Genomic DNA, 19,054 nt, shown 5'->3' with positions numbered 1-19,054 from the left:
TGGGAACTATCAGCGAGGTTGGAATGCGCCTTTGACCAATCAGAGAGCTTGGCCGAGGCTCCCTGTCGTAAAATAATCAATCTGGATCATCAAAGCTCTCTGCAGCGTATCACGACCCTGCCAGAGCCTATAAAATGTAACATGCATGCAATAATAAACTTTGAAATACCTCAACGAAACAAAAGAGCAACTCTACACAGAAAAGGACAGGACTTGGCTGGGTTTTTCCTCCGGAGCCTGGCACAAGCCGCTGCCATGCCAGGCCGTGAATCCGGTCACTAGGCAAATATCTGAACTTCTTTGAGCAAAGCTCTTGATTCCATAAAGAGGAGGCACGCATGCTTTTTACGGCGAGTGCCAAAGCTGCTGCCATAGAAACTCCAGGACCACACTCAGTGCCCACATGTCCAAGTCGAGCTTTTGTCCCTCTGGAGAGCTTTCATAAAAACACAGGCTGGCACCCAAAACGGATCACAGAGTTTGTGATGTCGAGTCTGTTAAAGACAAAAGTGTCAGGAGGCTTCAATGAGCTTAGGTTCTATAGTAAGAGACTTTTATTTGGGTCCAAGATTTAAATAATTCATGAGTCATTCTTAACAAATAGTTTCACAAAGAGTGAAATGGAGATTCAGGGCTGCAACCCACAATTTCACATTTTCTTTAGCGATTATATGCTGAATATTTTCTCGGTTTAGCCAATTCATGTACCAAATTGTTTTTTAAACCGTTTCCAAGAGCCCAGGTTGACATATTCATACCGCTGGTTTTGTATCGGCCAATTGAGTGAGTGCTGTTTTTGTTTAAATACCCTCACCAAACATGTTTTAACTCCATTTCTCCATTTCTCCATTTCTAAACTAACACTAGCTACTGTTTCTGAAGAAAGAGAGGCACTGAGACAAGGCGCTTGAGAACGTGCATAAAGTCACATCCTTTGGATTTTCCCTGATGATCCGACCCGAGTCCTTCACGAGGAAGTCCACAGTCTGACCGAGAGAGACGGTGAAGGTCTCGTTTTTCCTGTCACGTTTACAATCCGCTCACATATGTCCAATAAGAAAGCGATAATACATGTAAATTGCAGCAAACTGTTATATAAAACAAAAAATACTCTGCTTTGAGGGGTAAACACCTTAAAAACTGCTGAAATTGCATCTACTTGTTCCCCTTATTGAAAAATCCAGAATCTGTGAATATTCAAAAATCTTCATTGCCAAACTACAAGATGTCTCCTGCTTCATTCTTAGTGTAAACACTCTTAAAGTTTCTACATCCGCTCTTGTGTACGTTGCACACTGAACCATGATCGGGTCCAAACTAGTTGTGATGTCACCTTCATAGGATCAAGGTGTTAAACTTTAGACTGAAGGTGAGCACAGAGAAACGTTTCTCCTTCAGCACATGAATGTGAAAACAGTCCTCTGTTGTCAAACACAGTGAGGCTTAAACATCCAAGCGAAGAAACAATAAGAAAAAGAAATGTATCAGTCAGAGGCTCGATGTGTTTTGCCAGATATCCAACAGATGCATCAGAGTATCAGAAGCAGCTCATCACTGCCCCCCTGAGGACTGCACCACCACTGACTTTATCACTCACATCACTCTCTCCACATTCACAGCCAATAAACCTGACAAGTCATTACCTGCAGTGCGGTTACAGTGAAGTCCTCTCTTTGAGAGGAATCACACTGCCTGTAGTTTGATGGCACAAACTCAATAAAAACACCACACGGCACAAGTTGGTGGTGAGAAATGACTGCATGACTAAAACTCTGCTTTCCTCAGCGACCTCCAGTGTTTATGTGTCTGCTTGATGACTCACTTAGTGACTTATCGCCACAGATGGCGTTAAAATGCTTTAACCGAGCCACTACCTGTTTCCCTGCCTGAAGCGACGATGACATCAACACCGGTCTGTTTACAGTGTGTGCACGAGCGCACACACACACACAATCAAACTCACCTGTAAGTGGGTCTAGACTTGCCCGAAGGGTATTTAACAATCAATGACTTGTTTCGAGCACGTAACAGAGCAGCTCACAAGCTAAACGCACAAACCTGCGAACACTGAACAAATGAGAATACACACAACATCTGCAGAGCAGTGCAGATTATCACGTAGAGACAAAGACAGATGGTTTAGCTTATAGGGGAGGATCCCATCTGTGTAGACATGGCATATTTATCTCTTACATGATAGTTATTATTAGTTATTTCCTTTTAACCATGAAAGAATAGAAAGTGCGATTGATATCTGTGATCCTGTTTTACTTGGTATCAGATTGAAACCAAATTCTCTCCCTAATCAGTCGTATCAACACTTGGTGGGGTTGGAGCTGCGTGTTTGAGTCCTACCAAACAGGAAATACACTCATAATACTAGAGGGCACATGGATGACTACATTATGATGATTCAAGTTTGAGCAACTGTTAAACATCTGGCATAAATTCACAGCAGTGACGATACGGCTGTTCATGTAGATAATATTTTGTGCTGAGCAACAATCACCGCTCACTTTGTTCAGCTCCTCTTCAGTGACAAAGTCACGCAGAGGAAGCGATTTCAAATGTTGATTACGAGCCGTGAAGAAGAAGCATCAGCTGGCATTGTTTGTTCTTGTGAGTCTGTGTGTGTGTCTGTTAGCATAAAATGTGACTTGTAACAGTGAAGGGAAAAAACCCTCTCTTTTTTTGGCTAGTTATGCTAGAACGAAAAAATAGTCTTAACTAGCTCCACACTGCCAATACAGAAACGAAGCTACACAGCTTTAGCTTCAGTCTTTTAGCATTTTTTTTAGCAATTACTGTAACTGCATATTTAAGACCTCTTTCCCAAGGTTCTGTTTTAAAATGAGTCAACTGGAAACATTCAAAAGTCAGCTGGAGGAAGTGCTTCAACAAACTCATGGAGCAAAAGTTTGCTTTCGCTGCAGCCGGTAAGATTTGCAACCGACAGTTGTCACTCCAAGTCGCCAGCCAGAAAAGAGAAACCTACTTATGTTTAAAATCAAATGCTGCTTGTTTTGAGGTGGTAAATCTTCCTCCACAATCATTAGGGCTGCACGATGTACCGTTTCAAAATCAACACGGGAAGGTAAGGATGCGGAACAGTCACGTAAAAGTAAGGCACATTAACACAGCTGTCTCATTTAGTTTTAGATGTGTTTTAACTGTATTCAAGCTGAATGTTAAGACTGCAGCATTTGATACCTTCCACCTATGAGGACATTGCCTGCGTAGACTCTATTGAGCTATTCAAGGTAAGTGGTGAAAATTCCTGTGTTTTTTCAAACCACAAGTAAACCACAATACTGCAATGTTAGTTTTTTAAGCCTTAGTTATGTTAGTCTTGTGCTAAATGAGAATGAGAACACACATTTAGTGGCATTTTATAGACAAAACATCTGATCAGTTCATGAAAAGAAATAACTGACAGTTAGAGGGTTAAAAAAAAATGGCTATGGCTAAATAATGGTTAATGAAAAACTGCTTCATAATGTCTATGAGCTAGAACACCGGGCCCGTGTCGCTACAGTATACACCACAACGTGAACCTGATGACTGTCTGCCCTGTTTCCATGCTCCCGGCTTTATTCAGCCTCTCAGCATCTCTCATCAGTAGCAAAACAGCCACTTCCTGTAGCTGCAGGAAGTGCTGAAGTGGCACAGAGTGTTCCTGAGTGAACTCATCACCATACGAGATTCAAGGGATCAGTCGGCAGCAGCGAGCAGGCATGCTGGCAGGCACATACACGAGCGTGCACACAAAGACAAACACACAGCTGGCAGTAGACTGAAGCGGAAATCCAAAAATACATTCCCAGGGTTCTGCTGGACAGATAAAGGTAATGCAATGCGATGAGGTCATGATGGGATTACCATGAGATACTACAGTGTCACAAGGCATCATGGGAGTGAAGGAAGAGGAGGTGAAGTTATGGAAAACAGTAAAGGGTGTGGCAGAGCAGAGCAGTGCGAGTCACTGGGTGTGTCTGTGTCTGTCTTACAGGGGTGGTTTATTTTGATTTGATGATGTCTGAGAGATAGTTTCGTGTGTTATGAGCCGGAGCGTAACATGACGAGTAACCACTGTCAAATGAAATCCCCTTCAGACTGATGCAACTCACCAACAGATCCACGCTTTCTTTGCGTCCCAGAGATCCATGCTCCACCTTCTCGCTGCCTGGGGTGAGGATGTAGGGGCTCTGACCTGCAGAGGGCTTCATGTTGGGCAGACTGAGCGACCGCAAGTCCTTCACACCCTGCTCCACCTTCAGCTCATCACCTAGACGTGCTGAAGAAAAGAAAAACAAAAACAGGAGATTTAGCAATCCGGGGAATAATCCTGTAAAACTCGAAGCTTGCACAATCTGCACATCATAATTTGTTAATTTTTTCAATGCACAGGAAGATACTTGCAAGTTCACTTTTCTTTTTTTTTCAGTTTTGAGTCATTTTTAACAGAACACCACACCCAAAGTAATCAGCTCATTGTTTTTTCTTCAAGTCGAACCCTTAAAAAACAGGCTTTTGTGAACGTCGTAGAAGGGAAAATACCAAACAAAGAAGGACAAACTTGGACTTTGACTTTTAATGGCCACTTTATGGTCGCTGAAAGAAGTTGTGGACAAAACAGTGACATTTTATCAACCTTTAAGATGATATATGTTGAACTTGTCATTAAACACTTTGTCTGACTACACATCCAGTATTTATTCAGGTGTGTTTCTCGCCATCTGGTAAATTTAAGTCCAAATATTCCCTCTCTTTTAGCTCTGTTTTTGGTCTCCATGAACTCCTGAGGGAAGTATGTGCGTCTTTAGCTGCTAAATGCTACAACTACTTGCTAACTTAGCCTGGTCAGGTAGCGTGCAGACATTTTTTAGAGCATTTTTCGCTGAGAAAAGAGCTCCCTGCTGCGGAAAAAACCCAACACTATGAGATCGATGGGAGCGAAGGGGTTGAGGTTTGATGGAAAGTGTTAACAATACAGAACAAAATAGAGCCGACCACGTGACTGAACAGCTGTAGACTGTTTGCCCTCGACCTCTCTGTTTCAGACTGTGTGTAACTCCAGACTGTGGTCAAGAGGTGTGAGTCGGGGTGGTGGCAATTTCAAAAGAATAGCAGTTAGTCATGGCATAGGATCTCTTTTATGGAAAGCTTTAAATGGGCCTTTGATCCAGAGGCTGCAACAAGTTTAACTGCAGCGATCGCAGAGGAGAGGCACCATTCCCAGTTTCCACTGGGGAAAGAAAGCTGGCAGAGTCATCAAGCTGCTGCTGTGTTATTAAGAGTCATGCGAATCTTAATGATCTTCTGGAACAAGGTTGAGCAGGAAAGTGACAATTTTTCCCTTAGTTAGGATGTCTTCCAAGGATGCAGTCCACTCCTTTTCCTCCTCGTCAGAAACAAGGATGCAAGAGGAAGCTGGCCAACGCCATCTGTACCCCTTAGTCATTGTTAGAGGAACAAAGATAAGAATAGCGTGATGTCTAAAATACAGAACGACTTTGATCTACGAGACTAAAAGGCTTCGCACTTTCTATTAACAACGTGAGAGATCAACACTTTCTATAGCCGCGATTATAGTTTAAGTTTATGGTGTGAGTGTTTGCCAATATTCCTTTCACGAAGGACAATTATGACAGATTTAGAAATGCCAACATGACCTGCCACGTCTACCACGCTACCAGCAGTGTCTTTAGAAATATCTGACGCCTGCTGCAATTTAACCTCTCGAATGCAAAATGAATGGAGAATGCAAAAGACTACAAACGTAACTGCGACCAGGTGCAGTTCATCTGATTTGCATCGCATGCAGCTAAATGGCTTCTGTGTCTTTTTTGATACGTAAAGTAACGGATTGCTAAAGAAAGTGTTTTCTGCTGCTGCCTGTGACATAAGTGAATGAACAGAAGACACATTTGGAAGTAAGAGTGCGTCTCAATCTCCCCTCTGCAAGAGAAAAGCTGTATTTGTGTTACTGGCTGCTTCAAACAATAAATCGGACCTGCTGTGGGTCATTTAAGGTCAGAAAAAAATACATATTCGAGCCGGAGCCCACTGAGGGAACCAGAGAGGTCAAATTAAATCCAAACTCTCACATAGTTGCTCTTGGATGAAAAGCCTCTGTAAAGTTTCTATCTTTACATCTTCTCATTTCCTGTAATTTGTCCGAGGTCTCACTGTTTTGATCTGGCTTGTGTTTCTCCCTCAGTGTGTGTCCAATAAAATACATTTTACACCTGCTTTTATCAGAAAAGGCAGTGATAAATCATGTTGGTATGAATTTCCGCTCCCGATCCTCCCATCCGGCCACATTTTGTGCTTCTAGACCAGAACAGCTTTAAATACACGCTGAATGAGTGCAAACGGTGCTGTGCTGCTTTTCTTTCATTTTACCAGAGACGAGGACAAATGTACTGTGGAGGAAAGGGCTTAATTGCAAGCTGGGGTTGAATCTGTGCTGAAATCCATGAATGTGTCATGTGTTGTTTTTACCTTTGACTTTGAGGTAGTGTCCTCCAAATCGGTAGGCCTCGAAGTTGAGGGACAGCGGCGTGTTGGACTGATCCAGGAACAAGTCGACCCGGGACAGCTCAATGCCGTTCCTCTCAAACACTGGACCTAAAACCTCTCTGGTAAAGTTCAGATAAACAGGAAGCTGTTAATTATGGTTCAGACTCTTGCAACACATTTTGTGCGGCCGCTCCTCCTCTTCCTCTCCCCTCTCACCTCAAGGTTTTCTTTTTCATTGCAGGTACAATTTCTGTGTTGATGTCCACGTTGAGATCAAACTTCAGGCTGAAGCACTCCTTACTGGGGTCCTGCAGGGGGCACAGACACACTGTTAGTTTACTCAGGTGGGGCTGCAGCTCTGCCGGCCCACCCCAGGCTCGAGCTGTATGTGAGCTCTCAGCAGATCCACAGGGGGGCTCCTTCTCACTACACTGCCCGACTGAGACAAAGAGCAGCCTGGGAGACCATTATGTTATATCATCGCTGCGGAGAATAATAGTAGCTGTGCACACACAAATAAGCGAAAAATACGGTTAATGTCCCTCAAAATATCTCTAAAAGCTTTGAGGTGAAGAAGCAGTGCCCTCCTTCCAGGAACAGAAATGAATCTGCAGTTTCACGGGGGGGACTTTTTACGTTGCACACTGCAGCCCATGTGTCTGCATGATTACTTACATCAGTGTGTCGTCTCCGCGGTTTCTTTTTCACCAACTTTATCCCCCCTGTTTTACGATCCCTGCAAAACAGTTACACACACATTAACATACCTTTTATATCCCAGTTCTTCAAAAGAAACCAACATATGAGAAACAGCCTGTGTAATGTTACCATGGGGACCTGGAAATAAGTGATCAAAAACTGTCAGCAGACACATATTACATGGCTGTGAATCATCGTCCAGTGTAAAACAGAAGAGTTGTACTGACAGGCAGGACTACATGAGCACTAGCATGATATAACAGAGGGTTTACTGACCCGCGGTCATTGCTCCCCTCGTCTTCTTCCTCCAGGTCGGAGGGGGGGCTGGTGCGAGGGGGACAGGAGCGTGTGGACACGTTCCGAGCCAGGATGGAGGCTAAAGGTCAGAAACACAACAGTCATTTCCTTCTGTTGGATCACAACTTTTAATATCAAGCTTTAAATAGTCGGTTCATCCAAAAGGACAAAATTTTCACCCCCGCTTCTTGTGTTATCTCGCCATGCGGACAGTTTTACTTTAATTTATCTGTCTCTGAGATCCCCCTCTTTCTGGAATCAGTCATTGTTAGTCTGGATCAGAGGTTTGTTGTGATGATCATCTCTGATTTATATCATGAATAAACGTCCATAAATCAGCTATGAAGACGCTCCTCATAACTCTGGAACTTGCCTGAGAATCCTCATGTTTTTAAATTCGCTTCAGTATCAAACAAATCCAGTTATAGTGGCATGTGCATTCATAGGTGCACTGCAAACAGGAACTGCTAACAGCGAATTCGGCATACCTTTAACGGTGCTAATTTGCAAAGTGCAGATAAAAACACAGGCTAAATTACAGGACCCAAGTTATAGCCTGGGCCCCACAGTGTCAGACTTAGCCAAATTCAATTAACCTCTATTCTCTGGGGTGGATATCAAGAGGCGTGGGCAAAAAAATCTAAAATACCCTGCACGGCTCGTTAGCATTAGCCTGGTTTGCATTGAGCCCGATGATGGCGGTTTCTGCCAGCTGGAATAAACAGTCAACTAATAACAGCTGACGGCGTCATTTTCCGGAATAGCTTGCTTCCTACGCCAGATGCGTAGAACATATCAACACAGCTGTACGGGTTGTTATGAGTCAATTCAAAGACGTAACAACTCCCGCACTGTGAAAATGTCTCGGAACAACACCTACTTCAGCTTCCAAGTCATCTCAAAATGACGTTAACAGGATGGATATGTCATCCTGATACAGGAAAGTGACCACAGAACAACATGAACTCAGTCTGATTATCAGATTAGATTAGGACTAGAGACAGGTGAGAAATTAAGTTTCTTTATTTGGATGAACCAACCATTTAATGGCAATGAGAGTTCAACTATTCTCGTAGATTACAAAAGGTCAGAATTTCACACGTAACACATGGGACAAGATGTTTTACATGTTTTGCCTTATGTAGACAACAACTCATCTCAGTGTCCTTGATATTTACACAGTGACATCCTGTAATGAGGCAATGGGAACGACTGGAAGAGGGAGAATACCAAATAAAGAAATACAGCAGCAAGTCTACCTTGAGGTTGTAAGTCAAATCGGGGGTGCCGGTCAAAGTGCATGTTGTCTGTGTTCTCTGAATGGCAGCGTGAGTCACATGACTCACACAGGTGAAGGGGGCTTTTGTTATTCAGGTCTAGGCAGTCTGGGTGGTGGCAAACCTAAAAGCAGAGACAGAGACACAGAGGGGAAAAAGAGGACAAGAGAAAGTTAAAATCACATGACTGCCAAGTACACGAGGTCCCTGCATTAAAATACAAAAACATTTTGAACAGACTGGGCCAAAGTGAAAGGGTACAGCAGTCACACACATTCAGAATAAACAGCTCCCTGCCTGACTATTGTTTCTGCCACAATTAAATGACCACAGACGCTGCCACGGGCATTCCTGAGGTTTGGTGACTCCCACCCTCCCACCATCTGTCCCCCTCTGCGGGAGGACAACTAATTGACTTAAAGTTAGTTTTTTCACCTTCTGTGCTGATCTGGGACAAGCTTACACTTACGTAATCTGAAATCGTATCCCAAGAGGTGAAACAATGAAACTGACCACAGGTCAGCAACTGGGACACTTTGAGGCCGCTGAGGCGACGGGCAGCAGAAGGCTGCAGGATTAAGGATCTCTGTCTCGGCCCAGACAGATACGCCCCGTCCTCCCCCCCTTCTTACTATTCTTTCCCTCACCTCAGCGGTGTCCGGGTGGCACCAGAGGGCTCCTCTACATCTAGTCACTCCACCCTGTGTCCCCCCTCGCCATCACCCACACCCGGCTCAGGAAGCGAGGACATATGGGGAGATACAATGGAGGTCCCGCTAATGTACTTCCTGTCATTGTTTCCATGTACTCAAGAGGAGCAGTGTGTCTGTGCATGTGAGTGTGTGTAAATATGCTCGTATGTGCACAACGGGGGTTTGAGCTCGGGAATGTAGCTTTCATGTAAACACTATAGACGTGGACGCCATCCTCTGACAAAACGCTGGGACATAGGTCCATCTTGAGTAGCTATATTGTTAATATACATGCATATGCACTGCCAAATGCTCTTGCTAGACATAACAGAGTTTAAGTGCCATCAAGTAACGTAGAATTCAATACAAATGACTCTCTCTCTGCCCTCCCCTGGTACTCTACCGTCATATTCTGCAGACCGGAGCAGGAGTCGCCCCGACTCCTGCAAATCGCCTCTGTCTCCATGCCAGCAGGCTCCCAGGACCCCAATAAACATCCAACTCGCCACCACGTTGGCCTGCTAATTCACTCTGCAGCGCGCCCCCGTCAAGCCACACTGCCGAGCTGCCTTATTAATCCACTCCTCTCAATGTCTAGCCAGGTATAATCGCAGATTTTAAGGAGCAGGTCGCAGAGCTTGAAGAGGACAGAAGGAGCGAGGGAGGGAAGGAGGGAGGGATAAGGTTATTGGAGGGTGAGGAGTCCCAGTAAAGATATAAACCCAAGGCAGGAAGGAAGAAAAAAAAAAAAAAAGTCCATCCAGAAGCTTTTCAGAAGTACAAAGCCCCCCTAATCTTGCAGCCTAATTGGTGCCTGTGCTCTGTCAAAGCCATCTGACGGTCCTGCAGAGATTAAACAGCCCCGCTCTGAGCTCCACGAGCCAGGGTCCTCTCCTTTTTCCTCTCTCTCCCCTTCTTCTCGGTCGGCTGCCACCACCACCACCGACTCCTCCCTTCCTCTCATACACCCAGGGTCACTATACCCAGGCAGAGTCCCCCCACCAGGTTTTAAATAGAAAAGAGACCGAGACCAGAGTCAGCGAGGCTACGAGGACGGCCTTGTTTGTTGACATGCTCTCCCTCCCACAACTGCATTCCGGTTTATTACAACTTTGGTCTTATTTTCATAGTTTTGGCTCATCTCTATCAGTTATGATAATATTGTACTTACGAAGGTAACCGGTGAGATATGGGAACATGGTGACACAACTAAAACAAAGTGTGACAGAGCAAAAAAAAGGAGCGGTGGACCGTTCCGATATTGTAATTACTAATTAGTCTACCAAAATAAGATCAAAGTTTTAATCTTTGAGCCAGTATTACCAACATTTTTATATGAACAACAGATCACATGAATACTCATATGTGAAAGGTATCTCTCTTAGCGACGAAGCAAGAAAATTATAACCTGGGAACTCTTTGGAGCATTTTAGCATCTTTTAGCTCATCGTTTTGGATTTCCAGCAATTTTCCTGTTTTTCAGCCTCATCAATCTCATTGTGTCACTTTTGGTTGCAGCAGACGGCTGTTTTTAGCATAAAAACGACAGAAATCAAGGGGTAATTAATAAATCTGCCCCTATGAAATGGGACAACCCTTCAACACCCTCATATGTCATCTGTTGTCGTTGATGCCGTTTAAATAAACAGACGGGAGCAGGTATTTCCAACATGCGGTCTTCAGCTGTGGTGATCCTGGTATTAGCACAATGCTATTTGCTATTCATCGGATGGAGATAAAAGAACATGGACGCAATTTGTTCACAACTTCTCGCCATCAATCATGTCATCAAATAAAACTGTGGAACACACTACCTGGTAATTACTGGTGCTTTATCGTCTGACATAAACACACTGCACTGATATTAGAGGAGCGGTAACAAGTGCAGCAACTTCGCTGCAGGACTTCAGTTACATATTGGGCCTCATGCCATCATAGGAGATTAATGCAAGATGGAAATATGTCAAAATGCGAGACACTCAATCACAATTTGGTAGTAACAATGTCACGTTAGATAGCTTGCTAGTTAGTTAGCTACTGAAACAAACAAACTACCAACTATCAACAAATTAGCAGGGATTGTCTTGTACGAAGAAAAGGACCATAACACATTGATAAGACAGAGTTCTCATAAACCTCAATTTGAAGTGTGCCTCTGAAAAACCTTTGTTTGGAGGCCCATGTAGCGCTAACACATGTAGCCCTAGCCCTAGGTGTGAACGTGCAAAATGGAGGAGTGTGCTAAGTTGCTGGTGAACATTGGACTTTCATTCATCAAATAAACACAATGATGACTTCAAAGTAATGATCATGTTTTTCCTTATTTGCTGAATGTGTGAGTAAGTAACTGTTGGCTACATTGGCACAATGGTACTTGCTGACTTGCTCACAATGACAACATGCCGATGTTATTCAATAATAATGTTTGCCATGTTCACCATCTTATAATAATGTTTTACCAAGCAGGGCCGGGTGATAAGACCTTATAAAGGTATCACAATATTTTTAGACAATATACACGATATCTCAATATATTGAAATAGCCTCAAAAGCATGTGACAAAACCAACCTTCACAATACTTTGAACAAATGCCCTGATATTAATGTTGATGTTGTGACAATATTGTTGTCATAGCTACTGCTACTTCACTAGATTTCTGGATAAATAGTCATCAGTGATGTGGCTATAATGACTAATTGGGTAAAGGGAAGTATTAAAACAAGTATGAACAGTCTGATAAGTTCAGAAAATGACATCACTTTACTGTTCTGGAGCTTTTAAAACTAAAAGACTTATGCCAGATCACGAAATAACAATATCCAAAATTGAAGACGATATATATAGTCTCATATCACGATGACAAAATACCACAAACAACCACAAAGTACAGCTGAGGGCAAAACTCAGGCGATCACCCAAGTTAGTAGGATTCATTTTGGCAAAATATGCCAAAAATGTCATGGCAACCCATCCAATAGCTGTTGAGGTATTTCAAGCCGGAACAAAAGGTGTGTTCTACCTTTTTTTCAACACACTGGGATCCTGTTCAGTCCTGTGCTCACTGTGACTATAGTGCTATTCAGTTCAAGACATTTCTCAACAGTTGCAGTTGACGTTGACTGTGACGTTCGACAAGTTGCAGGTACAGAGGAGTGAAGTGTCTCACCTCCGACTGAGTCACTGACCTTATCTTACCACTTGACGGCTTGACGCTGCCGCACAGACAGCTTCGTGGCAGAAGCAGACAAGTCGCAGAAAGCTGTTACAACATCACCTACTTATGCTCCTTCTGAAGTCAACACATGCTCGCACATTTTCGTGTAGTCGAGTCAAATGTCCCGTCGCACAGAGGTGGTATGTTCTCCCTGAGGTGCGGAGACAGACGGCCGGGCCAGAGAAATCTGAGCAAATCTGAGCAAATCAGATGCCATATTTAGACAATAGTCCAGATCGGTCGGCCTTCCTCACTATCAAGTTGGGGTGTTCACATTCCTGCTGCAACGAAAGTAGCTGAAAATATCTGACGGCTGGCCAAGACAAACGAGTGCATCATAGGATGAAGAAAAAGGCCCTAGGAGTTACCAGAAAGCACCAAACTGAAAAAAAAAAAATCAAACCTAGAAGAGCTTATAATCTTAGATGCATGGCAGATACCTGAAAATGGACCTAAAATAACTTGAGTTTGAGCTCCGGATTTGTGCAACAGAGAATTTTTGCAATACTGAACATTCCTATCAATAAGATGGATGATTGATAACCCAGGTATGAGGACAACCTGACTTTCATTACCCGGCCGTTACTGGATCTGGATCAGTTTTCCCAACACAACGAGGAGGAGGAGGGTGTAAGCGAAGCTGACTGTAAGAGAATGTGACCGTGCCGAACAGCTGACAGGGAGGCCATGCGTGCCTCGTACTGCGAGCGTATGAATGTGTGCGAGACAACACTTGTCATGTGAGTGTGTGTCGCGTGTCCCCCCCCCGCATGCCTGCTCTCAGATCTTGCCGGATTAGTGGGGAGGTTCGGGAGAGAGCATGAGTGACTGTAGATGAAATGCCACACACACACACACACACACACACACTAACACACACAGCCCCCCCCACCTCAACAGCTGAGAACACACACTGGCCCCACAGCGGCCCTTCGTCTTGGCTTAGCACATCCAATGCCACGTGGCACCTGCTTATGCACCCTTGTTTCCACACATCCTGCAAACACGGCAACACTTCCACGCACATATACATACATGGACTTGCAAACGCAGGCATGCCCGCTGCAAGGTCTGTGTCATCGATGAACCGCGCACCAGCCGCTCAGCTGTAATAAAGCCCTTCTTGTTTGGAAGAAGATGACTGGAGTCTTCTGAGGTGAATCAGGATTATTACCTTAACACTTAAATCCTTCGAACGCTGGCACGCAACATGCGAAGGCTCTTCCAACACCACTTTAAAAACACATCCTGTAGCCGCTCGCTTCAATTAAATTACTCTAATTATTAATCTTCTTTTGGTGCAAACAAACAGCTTTACAGAGCGCAAGACGACTACAAACAGCTGATGCTAAAGACATTAAAAGTGGGGGAATAGTTATATTGGCTTTCGATTCAAATGTCTTAAATGTGATTTATAATTAAGGATGGAAATTGTGGGTTTACAGCAACAGCCTGGCAGTTCAATTTGGCTGCAACGTCCTCACCACCATCACAATTTTGGCTCCTGAGGAAAATTTTAAATACATTTTGTCGGCTTGCCACATCCTCGCAGGCTGGAAAATCTGTGGGTAATCAGTCTTTGTGTACGGATCTATGTGACACGCTGAGGGAAAGGCCGTAGATAAATTCAAACCCAGATTACAGATCTGACTCAATGTGATACAAGGCCCATCCATCACAGGGTTGCAGTGAGGAGCAGAGAGAGAATCCGCTCAGTAACGATCTCCACATCTTATCAGTTTGCAACCTGACCGCATTTCCCCCTCTAACCTTACCCAGCCCTCCTCCGGAACAGCTTGTCCTGCCAGAGCACACCTAGCAGTTATGTAATCGCACGCATCGCCGTGAACACATGTGCGGTTGAGGAGTGAAAAGAAAAAAAAGGGTATTCAAGCCATAGGCTGTAGTTTCTCTCACAGCTAATTATTATCATGGTGTATCTTTACAGAGGTAATGGGCTGTTGTTGTTTTGTTGCGTAATGCTTGATAGAGATTCAGTTTGGCAGCATTTTATCAAAACTGAATCTCTGATCGAATCTGGATACGTTTAGTTTTCAAAATCTGTAACTAAAGTAATGAATAAAGACAACTTAAAGACTCAATTAGAGCTACAAATCGAATCTAGCTACAAATCAGAAAATAGACAAAAAGCACAAAATGTGAAATTACTGATCACTGCAGAGTCGATAAGACTTAAAATATTAATATGGCAGGATTCTCCTGATATTGACATGACTCTTTTACTAAACTACAAAAACTCAGAGTTCACTCACAGTCGATGGTATTACAGAGCGATGACAAACTTTGGCCTCATGTGGCCACTTTCTCTCCCACTGTGTGGGAGACGGTCCTGGATGGTTCCCATAGAAAAGCTCACAAAAGGTGAGATTTCTTTCTTTATTGGAAGTGTTTCCAAACAATCTTCTTTTACTTTTACAAGAGAAAAGACTTTCAGGGTGCGGACTAAGAGGTTGGTTTGGCATTTGTACGTCTGGTTAACTGCTCTGAGCTTTTCTATTGGGACCATCCCACGCAGTGGGAATGAGGCTAAGCCCAGTACAGATGCCTCGTTTGCAGAGAGTACATTATTAAAAGCCAAAAGTTTTATTTTAGTTGTTATAAAATGAATGTTAATTAGTGCATCATCCAAACAACGTCAGAGTCAACAATGCACTTCCTTGGTGCGGTGTGCGGGTGCAGAGAAACTTAAAGTTCAGACCTGCAGAGATTTCTTCCATTTTAGTTAGATTAGCCACAAATGATATAATCTGCTGCTGGTGGCAGTCCGCACATGCTAAAATTAGAATAACTGCGCCAGGGTTGTACACTGTGATGTCACAGTGGTCTCGACCTTTGACCACCAAATTCTCACCAGTTCATCCTTGAAGCCGAGTCGACTTCGGTGCCCAATCTGAAGTGATTCCATCAAAGCGTTTCACAAGATCGGGATGTGAAGCTGATTTCTACATTGCGCGAATGCGCGTGTCCAATAAAAAAGGGGGAGGAGGGGTAAAATATTTGATAAGAGGTGTGTTATTGTCTGATCATAACAAATCTGGATATTTTACCTGGTTGGACTGGTTTCAAAATAAAAAAAACTGGCTATGAAAACCAATCCTTGATGTGGAGAAATTAATGTCAACACAAGACAATAACTAGCCAACCAGATGCATAATAATAGGATAAGTATTATACAACAGAGCTGGCCGAGAGAGGAAACATGCTCCAGCTCGAGTTTTTAATTAAGCTTTTCTTGTTTAATTTTTACTGTTGTGTGTTTGTGTGAGACTGGAGGCAGTGTAGCTGGGTTCAGGGTTAGTGTACAACACAAACATTAACTGCAAGAGAATTAAAAAAATTGTATCTTTTATCGACTTATTGTGAAAACACATGTTCCCACACATGCATTGCTCTGTGACACACACATAAACACACGTACACACAGCTGTTTGTCATAGTGGTGCACACACCCATAGAGCACACTCATTGTTCTGAGCAGCCATCAACACACACACACTCTATAGAAAAGACGAAATCAAAGCGAACCTGAATCAACACAAAGAACAACCGCTTTACCAATGCTTCATATCGGGGGACAATGGCGGATTCTGTTTGGTTAAGTTGAGCTAAAACCTTTTTGTTTAGGCCGCTGAAATGTTTTTGCTGTACTTCAGTCTTTGTTGAGACTGCTGGTGACATCCAGGTACACCGTGTTTAATTGCACGGGCCAACTTTAATGCTTACCATCACTCCACTCCCACAGAGAAGGCTGCTTTAAGGTCCTGTCCTAACATGAAAGTCATCACTGATTTGGCAACGGGTCGAGATTCTCCTCAGCAGATGAGTTATGATAGCATTAACGCTGCTCCTCCTCATCAGTCATGAGGGGCAGGAGGAGTCCGCTCACGGTAGCTTCGAGCCAACGCTCTCGCCCTCTTGTTTTTCTTACGAAAACCCGACCTGGCCTTGTTGTTTTATTTTTCCTCTTTCTTACACAAAACACACAGAAAGAGAAAAGCAGCAAAGCTCCAGCGCATCCCAATAAACACACCCACGCATGCAAATGATTGGTTAGCGCTAGACGAGGCAGAGTCATGCACAGTCTTGTTCAAATAGTATGACTGCAGTGGAGTCAGTCAAACATCCAGACAGACTTTGGTCAGAGCAACTCATACGGTCTACAGCGTCGAAATAATCAAAGACAACCCAAAAGTCAGACGCAAGTACACATCATCAGTGGTTCATAGTCTACGACTCAAAGAGAGACAACCACCGTCTCATTTTCACAGTCAATACCCTCGTGTGCTGACCTTTGACCTGCGCATGCATCAGTACACTAAAGTACAGAGTGCAGAGACTACACAAACACAAGTGTACCATCCTGTGTCTGTGCGTGTAAAGTCAAATACTTCTCTGTCAATTGCAAACTCTGTCTGCTGTAATCCTTCACATCGTCACATGTCATTTTCCTTTGTAGTCCACTAAGTAAGTGCAGCACAATACACCGGATCTGAAATCGCCGCGCTGGCTTCCTGTGTGTCAAAGGAATGATTTTAAAAATCCTATTACCTGTTTACAGAGCAAAAAACGGCCTCGGGCCTGAATACATCTCTGATTTACTTATACATTGTGAAGGATCCAGGTCCCTCAGGTCATCTGGGACAGGTTTATTCAGTGTTCCCAGGATCAAAACCAAGCAGGGTGCAGCAGATTTTAGTTTCAATGCTCCCAAACTGTGGAAGAAGCTTCCTGAACACCTGAGGTTTGCTCAAACTGGGCTTAAAACATGACTGTGGCTTACTGAGGAGTGGATCGTCCAATGAATGAAAGGTTGCCGGTTCGATCCCAGGATCCCCCGGCTACACTTAGAAGTATTCACGGGCAAAACTGAGCCCCAAATTGCTCCTGAGGGCTGTGCCATCAGTGTGTGTGTGTGTGTGTGTGTGTGTGTGTGTGTGTGTGTGTGTGTGTGTGTGTGTGAATGTGACATGTTGTAAAGCACCAGAAAAGCACTATATACATGCACGTCAATTTACCAGTTACAGAAATTTGGAAATAGCCATCATTATAGGGCTGTAGGGATTGTTACTTTCATTATTGATTAATCTAGGACTCGTTTATCCATCAGTCAACTGATAATTTATCTTTAGTTGTAAAAAATAACTTTCCTGACCCCAAGGTGTCAGCTTATTTAATTTATTATGTTCAATTTTATTTGACTTTTGCATGAAAGTCAAAAAACCCCAAAAGAAATCTGTTTTTTAATGATACTAGACAACTAATTATTTTAGTTTTCCATCATTATTTTGAAATAAGTTTCGATATATCACTTAACTATTAAATTATTGTCATTATTATTACCAAATAATATTAGTATTATATTGAACTATTTCAACCTCACACTTCCTACATCATCTTAAATAAATGGACCTATCAGACACAGACACAACTCCTCTTTAGCCACTCACCCCTCTGCGTACTGTGCTGTCAAGATATCCTTTAGTTCTTAGATGCATCTAACAATACAATCATCTGTTATGATGTTAAGTATGATCGATTGTCAAAGAAAAGGTTTTAAAATCTAAAAAAGCTCTTCATCAAACAAGTCAAACTCACGTGCCACATGTGATGTTTTTGCTACCTTTATCTAAGAGCCTGTTTTCATTGTCGTCTTGGGAGCGAGCACTCGACCCCATCGGGCCTCCCTACGTACGCTGGAGAGGGCCTGCTTTCCTAAACATTACACAGAGATGCCATTAGCTGTGGGCCAGTAGGTGGGATTGAAAACAGCGGCCAGTGCGGCTGCAGGAGATCAAAGAGGGAGAGCTGGGCTGGCCTGGCTCGAGTCTGATTTATTTTTCAATAAATAAACGATGCATCTGTTGAGGAGTGGCATGGGAGAGAGCCACTGACGTGCGCTCGCTTTACTCTGCCGCCATCTGTCCTCTGGCTGGGCGAGGAGGCTTTTTTACTGCCTGCCGTTATGCAACGAGACTGCCTGCCTGCCTGCCTGCCTGCCTGCCTGCCTGCCTGCCTGTCTGCCTGCCTGCCTGTCTGCATGCCTGTTCCCCATTAACCGACTCTCCCTCTTTCTGGTACCGTACGCCTCGCACACATGTGGATTTACTCAAACAGAGGCACTTGTTGTGTTTCTCCCTCTCAGAAGAGTGTGCGTGTGTTACTCTAACACATGTTGAGTATGTTCATCAAAAGGAGCCGCGGCGTTAAATTCTGGTGAGCGTTCATTCACTTCAAATGTGGGGATGAGGAGGGCGTTTAACGGGGGATGAAGTCATTCAAAGCTAATAACTGCAAGTGAAAATAAAAGGATGACGGCAGGTGTACGTAATGA

At 43.6% G+C, this 19,054-nt stretch overlaps 1 protein-coding gene across 5 annotated transcripts in view; it reads right to left on the bottom strand.

Moving 5' to 3' along the window:
* plekhg5b (pleckstrin homology domain containing, family G (with RhoGef domain) member 5b) overlaps nucleotides 1–19,054 on the bottom strand; it is a 72,617-nt gene that overhangs the window by 18,992 nt on the left and 34,571 nt on the right. For 3 of the 5 annotated variants that reach the window (XM_073469557.1, XM_073469558.1, XM_073469561.1), the window contains 6 exons: nucleotides 8,778–8,919; nucleotides 7,498–7,597; nucleotides 7,198–7,258; nucleotides 6,739–6,830; nucleotides 6,505–6,641; nucleotides 4,128–4,294 (listed from right to left, as the gene is read on the bottom strand). In XM_073469557.1, coding sequence (XP_073325658.1) covers nucleotides 4,128–4,294; nucleotides 6,505–6,641; nucleotides 6,739–6,830; nucleotides 7,198–7,258; nucleotides 7,498–7,597; nucleotides 8,778–8,919 — 699 coding nt within the window. Of the gene's footprint in view, nucleotides 1–4,127; nucleotides 4,295–6,504; nucleotides 6,642–6,738; nucleotides 6,831–7,197; nucleotides 7,259–7,350; nucleotides 7,422–7,497; nucleotides 7,598–8,777; nucleotides 8,920–16,446; nucleotides 16,595–19,054 lie in introns of those variants that run through there. The other 2 variants (XM_073469559.1, XM_073469560.1) reach the window with 2 other exon arrangements.

Source organism: Pagrus major, chromosome 7 (assembly GCF_040436345.1).
Source record: "Pagrus major chromosome 7, Pma_NU_1.0".
In the NCBI taxonomy this organism is placed as follows: Eukaryota; Metazoa; Chordata; class Actinopteri; order Spariformes; family Sparidae; genus Pagrus; species Pagrus major.
This window is presented reverse-complemented; position numbering and strand designations above follow the sequence as displayed.